The sequence below is a fragment of the Chrysochloris asiatica genome, unplaced genomic scaffold (assembly GCF_000296735.1).
Source record: "Chrysochloris asiatica unplaced genomic scaffold, ChrAsi1.0 scaffold00171, whole genome shotgun sequence".
Lineage (NCBI taxonomy): Eukaryota > Metazoa > Chordata > Mammalia > Afrosoricida > Chrysochloridae > Chrysochloris > Chrysochloris asiatica.
This window is the reverse complement of record NW_006408689.1, coordinates 4,255,666-4,267,086: the sequence shown is the minus strand read 5'-3', so window position 1 is coordinate 4,267,086 and position 11,421 is coordinate 4,255,666. Positions and strand designations below refer to the sequence as shown.

Genomic DNA, 11,421 nt, shown 5'->3' with positions numbered 1-11,421 from the left:
TATTTATATGTTTTGCACTCTTGTTCCTCACTCATTAGTTTATATTGCAGAAATGCCCCAAATGTAAATGTTTTTACATTGTGAAACTTAAACTAGCTACTCTAAACTTATGACCATAGAAGGAAATTAGTTGAGTGTGAGCCTCAGTATTTAGAAACAGATTGATTTGGTTTATTTTAGATTAGTTAACAATCTTACTTTTCTTTAGGATTGTGGTAGTGATTGTGTGTCATGGAGTTGGTTCCGACTCAGCGACCCTGAATAGGGTTTCTGAAGCTGTAAATCTTTGCGGGAACAGAAAGCCTCATATTTCTCCCATGGAATGACTGGCAGTCTTGAACTATTCTTGTAGTCAAAGGAATTAAGAACAAAACTCCCATTATTGACTTTTTTAGCACAGAAATTCTTTTTCAGTTTAAACAAGCATAAAGTAACAAAATTGTGAACTATCCAAGATCACTTGATCTCTTTTTTGCAATGAAAGGTTTGAAGAAAATTGCAAGGAGTGGAAGTAGAATGAGAAATACCCATCTTGACATCCAAACCCCTTTCTTCCCTGTTCTTTGCTTATAGTCCTTAATTAAAGGAGTTCAGGTGACATTGTAGGATAAGTACTGGACCGCTAGCCCCAACACAATGGCCTCTCTGCAGAAGAAAGATGAGACTTTCTGCTCCTATAAAGATTTACAGCCTTGGAAACCCTTCACAAGGTTACTGTGAGTTGGAATCAATTCGATAGCAGTGAGTTTCAGTCCATAATTGATGTCTTTAAGAATAAAACTGCCAGGCTATGTATGTATGATTATATACTGAGAGAAAAAGAGATGGCAACTCTTGAACTTTATAAGATTGGGTTGACTGCTTCTGCAGCACTAATTTTAATAAACTTAGAATTTACTAAGTTTTGAAAAGCAGTTATTTCCAATGCTCATAAATATGTATGAAAATGTATCATTTGTTCATTATTCCTTGTGCTTACATAAATTCTGTGGTGTATTTAAAAGCTCAGTTTTGGAATTAGAATAGTATTGTCAATTTCTTATAGGATACTAAAAGCTCTATCATAAAATAATAAAATGATAAATTAGACTTCAAACAAATTTTAGTATTTTTGCTAATTGAAAGATGACATAAATAACATTAACAGTTGTTATTAAGTTCCTTTGAGTCAAGCCATGGTGGTTGTGCGCTGTGGAGTCAGTATAGGGTTTCTGAGGCTATATATCTTTACAGGAGCAGGAAGCCTTATTTTTCTCCTGTGGAACAGCTGGTAGTTTTGAACTACTTACCTTGAGGTTAGCAGCCCAACTCATAACCACTATGCTACCAGAGTCAAGCTATAGACCGGAACAATATTCATAGTATATATCTATATCTATCTATCTCTATCTATCTATCTATCTATCTATCTATCTATCTATCTATCTATCTATCTATCTATCTAATCTGTCTATCTATCTATCTATCTATCTATCTATCTATCTATCTATCTATCTATACAGTCAACCCAATTTTATAAATTTCAAGAGTTGCCATATCTCTTTGTATATATATGTATATATATATTTGTTGTTGTTAAGTGCCGTTGAGTCAGTTCCGACCCATAGTGACCCTGTACAGTGTTTCCGAGGGTATAAATCTTTACGGGAGTAGAAAGCCTCATCTTTCTCCCGCGGAGTGGCTGGTAGTTTTGAACCGCTGACCTTAAGGTTCACAGCCTGATTCGTAACCACTATGCTACCAGACAAAGAGCTTAATATAGAATATATATAATAAATTAGTAATAATAAAGATAAACAACTCAATAAAAATGGGCAAAATTTTTGTTGTTGTCAGGTGCCATTGAGTCGGAACCGACTCATAGCGACCCCATGCACAGCAGAACGAAACAGTGTTCGATCCTTGGCCAACCTCACTACCGCTGCCACATTTGAGTCCATCAATGATGCCACCTGGCTGATCCATCTCTTTGGGGGTCTTCCTCTTTTTCTCTGACCCTCCACCCTACCTAGCATGACATCCTTCTCCAACGATTGTTTCCTCCGGAGAATATGTCCAAAGTATGAGAGACGAAGCTTAGCCATCCTGGCCTCCAAGGATCACTCTGGCTGCACTTCTTCCAAAACAGATCTATTGGTTCTTTTGGCAGTCCATGGCACTTTCAGTATTCTCCTCTAACACCACAACTCAAAGGCATCAATTCTTCTACGATCCTCCTTATTCACTGTCCAGCTTTCGCATCCATATGAGGCTATTGAAAACACAATGGCCTGGGTCAGGTGCACCCTAGTCCTCAAGCTGACATCTCTGCTCTTCAACACTTTAAAAAGTTCCTGTGCAGCAGATTTGCCCTGTGCAATACATCGTCTGATCTCTTGACTGCTACTTCCGCAAGTGTTGATAGTTGATCCAAGAAGAATGAAGTCCTTGAGAACTTCAATCTTTTCTCCATTGATAAGAATGTTGTTTATTGGTCCAGTGGTGAGGATTTTTGTTTTTTTAGATGTAATCCATATCGAAGGCTTGCTCTTTAATCTTCATAAGCAAATGTTTCAAGTCCTCTTCACTTTCAGCGATCAAGGTTGTATCATCTGCATATCGCAGGTTGTTAATGAAGTCTTCCTCCAATCCTGATGCCACGTTTTTCTTCATAGAACCCAGCCTCTCGTATTATTTGCTCAGCATACAGGTTGAATAAGTTGTATGGTGAAAGAATACAACCCTGTCTCACACCTTTCCCAATTTAAAAATTCTTAAAATAACATATTTAACAAAACAACTAACTACAAGGCTGATGGTTCAAACCTACCAGCCATTCCTCAGAAACCCTATATAGGGTCAGTGTGAGTCGGAACTGATGCCACACACTTAACAACATAGAACAACTGGCAATACTGAGTAATCATGAGGATATGGAGCAACTGAGACTTTGATAGATTATTGGTCTGAATGTAAAATGGCACAACCACTTTGAAAAATTGAAAGCATCTTAAAACCTATACTACCTAGCACTTCTACTTCTAGGTATTTTATCCCATAGCATTGAAAATACCTACAGTAAGATTTTTCCAAGACTGTTCATAACAGCTTTATTTGTAATAACTATAGCCTGGAAATCTAAATGTTTCTAATAGGAAAATAGATAAATTGTATATATACATTTAGTGGAGCACTCTGTAATAAGAAGCAGTAAATTATGGCAATTGCTAGGTGCTGACGTGTTAGTTTTGACTCATAGCAACCCTATAGTGCGACAGAATGAAATGCTGCCCATCCTGCACCATCCTATAATTTATGCTTGAACCCTTGGTTGCTGTCTCTGTGCCAGTCCATTTCGTTTGGGGTCTTCCTCTTTTTCGCTGATGACCCTTCACTTACTAAGCGTGATGTCCTTCTACAGTGACTGGTTCTTCCTGATAATATGCCTGAAGTATGAAAAACGAAGTCTCACCATCTGGCTTCTAAGAAGCACTCTGACTGTACTACTTCTAACACAGAAATGTTTGTTTTTCTGGCATTCCATGGTACCTTCAGTATTCTTCTCCAACACCACAACTCAAATGCAATAATTCTTCTGTAGTCTTAGTCTTTTTTTATTCATTGTACAGCTTTCACATAAGTATATTATTGTTGTTGTTAGGTGCCCTTGAGTCAATTTTGATTGAAAACGACCCTGTATCAGGTTTCTGAGATTTTAATTGGTTGTGGGAGCAGAAAATGTCATCTTTTTCATGTGGAGTAGATGATGGCCTTGAACTCCAACCTTGTGGTTTGCAGTCCAATGCTTACCTTTTGAAAATGCCGTAGCTTGCGTGAGGTGCATCTTAGTCCTCAAACTGGTGTCTTTGCTCTTGAACATTTTACCTGAGGTCTTGTGCAGCAAATTCGCCTAATGCAATATGTTGTTTGATTTCTTGGCTGCTGCTTTCAACTTTTTGTGTCATGACAAGCAGTGGATAACTTTACAAAGAGTGGGCATTACAGAATATTTAACTGTGCTCATCAGGAACCTACCTGTATATAGATGAAGACGCAATTATTTGAACAACTGTATGCTTAATGGTTTAAAACCAGGAAAGATGTGCACCAGGGTTTTATTCTTTTGCCATACTCATTCATTCTGAATGTTGAGCAAATAATCTGAGAAGCTGGATCATATGAAGAAAAATGTACACCCAGGATTGGAGGAAGATTCAATTAACAACTTGAGATATACAGATGATACAACCTTGCTTGCTGGAAGCGAAGAGAACTCAAAATACTTACTGATGAAAATCAAAAGCTACAGCCTTCAGTATGGAGTGCACCTCAACATAAAGAAAGCAAAAAATTCTCACAACTGGATCAATAAATTGTTGTTGTTAGGTGCCATCGACTCGGTACTGACTCATAGAGACCCTATTCACAACCTAAGGAAACACTGCCTGGTCCTCGGAAGCCTCACAATTGTTGCCGTGCTTCAGCCCATTGATGCTTTCACTATGCCAGTCCATCTCACTGGGGTCCTTCTCTCTTTCTTTGCCCCTCCTCCTTACCAAACATGATATCCCTCTCCAGTGATTGGTCCCTCCTGACATTATGTCCCAAGTATGGTAGACGAAGTTTGGCCATCTGGCCTCCAAGGAGCACTCTGGCTGCACTTCTTCCAGCACAGATCTGTTGGTTCTTTTGGCAGCCCATGGCACTTTCAATATTCTCCTCCAACACCATAACTCAAATGCATCAATTCTTCTATAGTCTTTCTTATTCACTGTCCAGCTTTCGCATGCTTATGGGTTATTGAAAATACCATGGCTTGTCAGACACACCTTAGTCCTCATGCTGACATCTTTGCTCTTCAACACTTTAAAAAGGTCTTGTGCTGCAGATTTGTCTAATGCAATACGTCGTTTGATTTCTTGACTGCTGCTTCTTATGACTGTTGATGGTTGATCCAAGAAGAATGAATTACATCATGATAAATGGAGAAAGATTGATGTTGTCAAAGACTACATTTTGCTTGGATTTATAATAACCTATGGCAATAGCATGTATAAATATCATAAACATTATATTATGTGAAAAAAACAACCCAGATACATACATATAAAATATTTACTGTATAATGTCATTTATATGAAACCTAAGAACAAGCAAAACTAATCCAGAGATCATAGAAGTCATAAAGTAATTACCTCTGAGGGAGAGATTTTGGAAATGTACTACAAGTTGTTTGAGGTACTGGTTGTAGGAATATGTGCAGTTAACAAAACTGGTAAACCTAAAACTTAAGTACTGTGCTTTTTATTATATGTAAATTATGCCTCAGTAAAAAAATTATCAAGACATTGTTGCTACTGTTAAAGTCTTCATATCTTGATCTTTGTTTTTCCTTTTTTTTGCTGACTTGATTTTAACCTTTGTGTTAGTAATATGTAGCTCAGAAGAAAATTTTTGTGAATGGGAGATATGCAATAAATATTTGGAACATACTTTTATGGAGTATCAGGGAGTCAAATATAAGAGATTTTTCTAATGCTTGATTTAGTAGCTACTTAACCATGCTACTTAACCATGTGTGCATTTATATAGCATCAGTTTATTTTACATTAAAATTAAAAAAATTTTATAGCTCTCGCCTTTGGACACCTGGTGTGGCACTGTACTGTACTTTGAACCACAAGGTTGGCAGTTCAAACCCACAACATGCTCCTCAGATACCCTATACAGGGTCACTGTGACATAAGTAGTGCATTCTTAAGTGCTCTAAGGCTGGTAATTTGTTACTGCACATGAACAATTCTGGACCTAAAAAAAGGGAGAACATCATGATAGCATATCTCTTAATGATGTATTTCATTTGAACCGGCTGGATGACACTAAACAGCAGCACCCTTAGAGAGGAGTCCTGGTGTGGCGCTCTAGGGTAAACATTGGACTGCTAACTGCAAGGTCGGTGGTTCAAACCCACTAGTTTCTCCTCAGAAATCCTACACAGGGTAGCTACGAATTGGAACGGACTCAACAGCACTTAACAACAACAACAACCTTAGAAGAATAAAAAGATGCCTAATAAAACATGGAGTATTATTGTCTTCAAATTTGACACCAAGATTTTTAACATTTGAAATTAGGTCCTGGTGACCTTTTAATAATTGAAATATTGTCTCTCTCTCTCTTTTTTTTTTCTCGATAAATTAGGAACCCATGAAATCCAGAGCACCACAGCTACATTTGGAATTCAGATTCTACAAGCAATTAGGATCTGGTGGTAAGATCTTATATTAAATTTGGAATAAAATGGATTTTCATGACAACATCTCTTGTTTCAAGGGATAATATTTAAAATATGTTAAGTAGAATCATTTTTTAAGGCTTTGCTAGATATTTTCTTTCTGGAGTCTTTTACTTTAAATAATATTTTTAGAACTTCTTATTTATGTTAATGCTAATGTGAGTGAGAAGGAGCCCTGGTGTCACTGTAGGATAAGCACTGGACTGCAAACCATGTGTTCAGCTGTTCAAACCTGCCTACTTCTCTGTGGGAGAAAGATGAGACTTTCTGTTCCCATAAAGATTTACAGCCTTGGAAACCCTATCTATACCTAACCCTATGAGTTGGAACCTACTTGATGGCACTTAACAATAGCAACAACAGTGTAACTATAGGTGAAACATTTTGAAAAAAAATGAAGATGATAAAATTTATATGGCTTTCATTTCTTTTTGCTTTTTGGCAATATTATTAATTACTGAAATGACTTCTGGTATTGTGGTAGGTTGAAAATGCCCTTCCCTCCCCCAGTAAAGTATAATCAGTGGATCCTGTTTTATAATCAGTGAATCCTGTAATTGTTAGTTTATGGCAAAGACTTTACAGATATCATTAAGAAAAGGATATTGATATAGAGAGATTATTCTGGATTATGCAGGTAGACCCTAATTTCAGTTACAATAACTGTATAAGAGAGAGTCAGAAGGCGAGTTTATACACATTGATGTTGTTCTTGTTAAGAGCTGTTGAGTCGTTTCCAACTAATAGCAACCCTGTATAGGATTTCTGAGGAGCCAGTAATGAGTTTGAACCATCAACTTTACTGTTCAAACTGACCTTGAAGTGCAGCACATTAACCCACAGCGCCACACCAGGACTCTACTACACACACTGATAGAAGAAAGTGATGTAACCGTGGAGGAAGAGATTTAGAGTGATTCAGCCATAAGCCAAGGAATGATGATAATCACAAGAAGCTGGAAGAGACATGGAACAGTAATCTCTCTTAGAGTCTCTAGTGGGAGTGTGACCTTGATTACACCCAGTGAGAGTGATTAGACTTCTGGCATCCAAAACTGATAAAATAAAATTTCTATTGTTTTAAACCTCCAGGTTTGTAGGAAACTAAGGTATTTTCACATAAAATCTAAATCTGAGTGAGAATGGCTATCTTACACTAATTGAGAAATCTAATGTAAAATATTTCTGTTGTATGCTGCATTTCCTGTGTTTTAAAGCTTTTTAAAAATCTTTCTCTTTTTTTTTATGCCTTCTACTATCTGTAATGATTGATTTTTTTTATCCAGGTGAAAGTATTTTGTTTTTGCAGGATTTTTTAAGTATCTTTTAATACATCTTTTTATAAGCATGCAGTTGTACACTCTTAGTTGTAGTTAAGTGCTGTCATTTAGTTCATAGAGAACCTGCATAGCGTTTCTGAGGTTTTAAATCCTCAAGGGAACAGAAAGCCTCATCTTTCTCCTTCAGACTCTCTTATTAAGACTGTGTATTTTTTAATGTTACTGATTTTGCTTTTTTTTTTTCCAATGAGTGATCAATAGTTTGAATTCTGTACTAATGAATTTATCCTTGTAAACTTCCAGTAGTGTATACTTACGTCTTCTGCAGACAGGCCTCAGAGATCTATCAAGATTAACATTGGTAATTTGTTACTGTGCATGAACAATTCTGGACCTAAAAATGGGGAAAACATCATGATAGCATATATCTTAATATATTTAATTAATGTGCACCTGTAAGCAACATAAATATTTCAAGATCTTTAAAGGAAGATTATGGCACAAACTACTACCGTCTTTAAAAGTGTGAGACTTCCTACTTATGTTTTGTTTTCTGAGTTTAAAAAAAAACAACAGCAAGCAACCAAACCAAACCCACTGTCATTGAGTCGATTTCGACTTATAGCAACTCTATGCAGTGTTTCTGAAACTACATTTTTACAGAAGCAGGCAGCCTTGAAATGCTGAAATAGAAAAGGAAGTATGTAGGGAAATTAATTTTAGAAGTGAGATTGTATTTTCCAATGATATGTGAATTTTGTTTTTAATCTTGAACTTTCCTTGGTGAAAAATAGACATGTCTTGAAAATTTGGAATGCTAATTAATGAGCATTTCTGAAAATTAATGATTTTAGTAATTATCAGAACTTTCATGAATTTGTGGTAGAAATGTTTTTATAGTAGTCTTAAACAAAAATCATTTTTATAATAGTTGGAATTGAGAGTCAGGGTGGGGAAAGTAAATGTAAATTTGTAGTTGTAAATTTCCTGAATATAAGAACAAATACATATTGAGCTTGCCTTTGCCCATGAGTTGAATTGTACTACAAGATAGCTGAATAATTTGATCAATAGACAGAGGACATTTTTAACTACCTCATTACTCTTCCTTTTGTGACTTATTTATGAGCCTCTTGCTTTTCTTTTAGCTTCTTTTACTTCCTCACCTTAACTACGGGAAAAAATCTGTTCCTTGTAGTTTACCTACTGTACTTATGTTGCTGTAGTGTTTTTGTTTTGTTTTGTTTTTCCTGAGGTTGCTCTCCCCTCCCTAACATACCCAATGACTTTGTTAGTTGCAATTTTTCCAAACTGGTATGGAAATTTGGAGTCCTGGTGTGGCGCTGTGGGTTAATCTGATAGACTGCATATTCGATTTGAACCTCAAGGTTGGTGGTTCAAGCTAACCAGTCGTTCCTTCGAAACCCTATATAGGGTTTCTGTGGTCAGAACTGACTCAACGGCACTTACCAAGAACAACAATATGGAAATTTAATTTAATCTAATTTGTTTGCTCAGTGTTAGAAAATTTTTCATACTTTCCTGGAATATGAACTTCTGGATTGGTCTTTATAGTGCTTACTTTACATTGTTGATTACAAAATATATATCTTTTGATTTTATACTTAAGTAACATGAAATTTGTGTTTGAGATATTTAATAATTATTTAAGAAGTTACTTTACTGCATTTAATAATTTGCAAAACAATATGGATTCCAAAAGATCATTGAGAGTTAGACTACCTTTTTTTTAACCTCACAAAAAAATTTAATGACTCATATTTATTGTAAAACTATGTTGAGTGATAAAGCTTAGATATTTTCAATAAAATTGGAGATGAAATATTTAATTCGTTCAGTGAAATGTAATACTATTTATGGAATTTCAGCCATGTTGGATGAGGTCAAGCTACCTAACTTGAGACATTTTGAAATCACAATAAAAAAATTAAAAATGTTGAAAATTGGAGCATTTCTGTTTTTTTCCCTTTAGTGACCTTTTTTACTGTGTTATTTTGAGAACCCAAGGTTGTATTATTTATTTAGTTTGATTGAGAGTGCCATGTTAGGTCTTTGCACGTTTCATTATAATATTTGACTTTGTCTTCTCCAGTTGCCCTTTTCTGTTCACCTCTTTTACCATCTTGATTCTTATATTTGTTTTAGAATGTCTTTGTTGGAGAGCAAGTTTCAGAGTCTTTTCCTTCTTTTTTGTCTTCTTAATAACTTTTTGCTTTCTCTCCATATAATGTCATCCCACAACTCCTCTGATCTTTAGTCATTAGTGTCTAATGCATGAAATCTGTTCTTGAAATGATCTCTAAATTCAGGTGGAAATTGTTTAAATTTTCTTCAGCTTCATCCTGAATTTACACTGAATAATTTGTGGTCTGTTTCAAGACTGTTCCTGGCCTTGTTTTGACTTTTTCACCATTTCTTCCCACAGATGTAGTTAGTATTCCATCTGGTGATTCAGTATATAGTCAGTCATCTTTTAGGTTGTCTTAAAAAGGTATTTGCAATGCAGAATTCATTGGTCTTGCAAAATTCTATCATGTGATCTCCAGCATTGTTTGTCACGAAGGCCACGCTTAGTGATCCTTCCACTTTGTTTTCAACCTGTGCATTCCAGTCACCAGTAATGATTGCATGTTTGATCAATTTCAGACTGAAAAAGTTGGTAGAATTCTCAATTTCATCAACACTGCCTTTAGTGTTTGGTGCACAAATTTGAGTAATAGTGGTGTTAACTGGTCTTCCTTGTAAACATGTGTATATTGTCCTATCATAGACAGCACTGTACTTAAGAGTGAATCTTGAAATGTTCTTTTTGATGGTGAACACTGTTTCTCCTCATTTTTTGTTGTTCTTTGTTGTTGTTGTCAGGTGCCATTGAGTCGGAACCGACTCATAGTGACCCCATGCACAGCAGAATGAAACAATGTCCGATCCTGGGCCAACCTCACTACCGCTGCCACACTTGAGTCCATCAATGATGCCACTTGGCCAATGCATCTTGTTAGAGGTCTTCCTCTTTTTCTCTGACCCTCCACCTTACCCAGCATGACATCCTTCTCCAATGATTGTTTCCTCCGGACAATATGTTCAAAATGATTTCGTTGTTCTAGCATGGGATATCAAAGAGATTGTCCAATGATTTCCGCATTTCGTTGGGTCACCACTCTTTGCATTGGGCACAAATACAAATCTCTTCCAATCAGTCGGCCAGATAGTTGTCTTCCAAATTTTTTTATAATACATGAGTAAGTGCCTCCTGTGCTACCTCACTTTCTTGAAAGATTTCAATTTTTATTCCGTCAATTCGTGGTGCCTTGTTCTTTGTCAGTTACTTCAGTGTACCTTGGACTTCCTCCTTCAGTATCACTGGCTCTTGATCATATGCTACCTCTTGAAACAGGTGAACATTAACAATTTCCTTTTGGTACAGTGCCTCTGTGTATTCCTTCCATCTTTTCTTGATGCTTTCTGCATCGTTCAATAATTTGCCTTGTGAATCTTTCATTAATGAAAGTCAAGGCTTGAATTTTTTCTTCAGTGTTCTTCTTTTTGGTTATCTGATTCCAGATCTTTGCACATTTTGTTTTAATATTTGGCTTTGTCTTCTTGAGCTGATCTTTGAAATTTTCTGTTCAGCTCTTGGACCTCCTTATTGATTCCACTTGCTTTACCAGAGCAAGTTTCAGTGTTTCTTCTGGCATCGATTTTGACTTTTTCCTTCTTTCTTATCTTCTCAATGACTTTTTGCTTTCTTCATGTATGACGTTCTTGATGTCATCCCACAACTCTTCTGGTCTTTGGTCTTTAGTGTTTAATGTATCAAATCTGTTCTTCAGATGATCTCTAAAT

At 36.1% G+C, this 11,421-nt stretch overlaps 1 protein-coding gene across 4 annotated transcripts in view; it reads left to right on the top strand.

The window, feature by feature from the left end:
* Window positions 1-11,421, top strand: part of CSNK1G3 (casein kinase 1, gamma 3) — a 145,554-nt gene that overhangs the window by 27,243 nt on the left and 106,890 nt on the right. For all 4 annotated transcript variants that reach the window (XM_006871628.1, XM_006871627.1, XM_006871629.1 and 1 more), the window contains exon 3: window positions 6,181-6,250. In XM_006871628.1, the coding sequence (XP_006871690.1) occupies window positions 6,181-6,250 (70 nt within the window). The remainder of the gene's footprint in view (window positions 1-6,180; window positions 6,251-11,421) is intronic.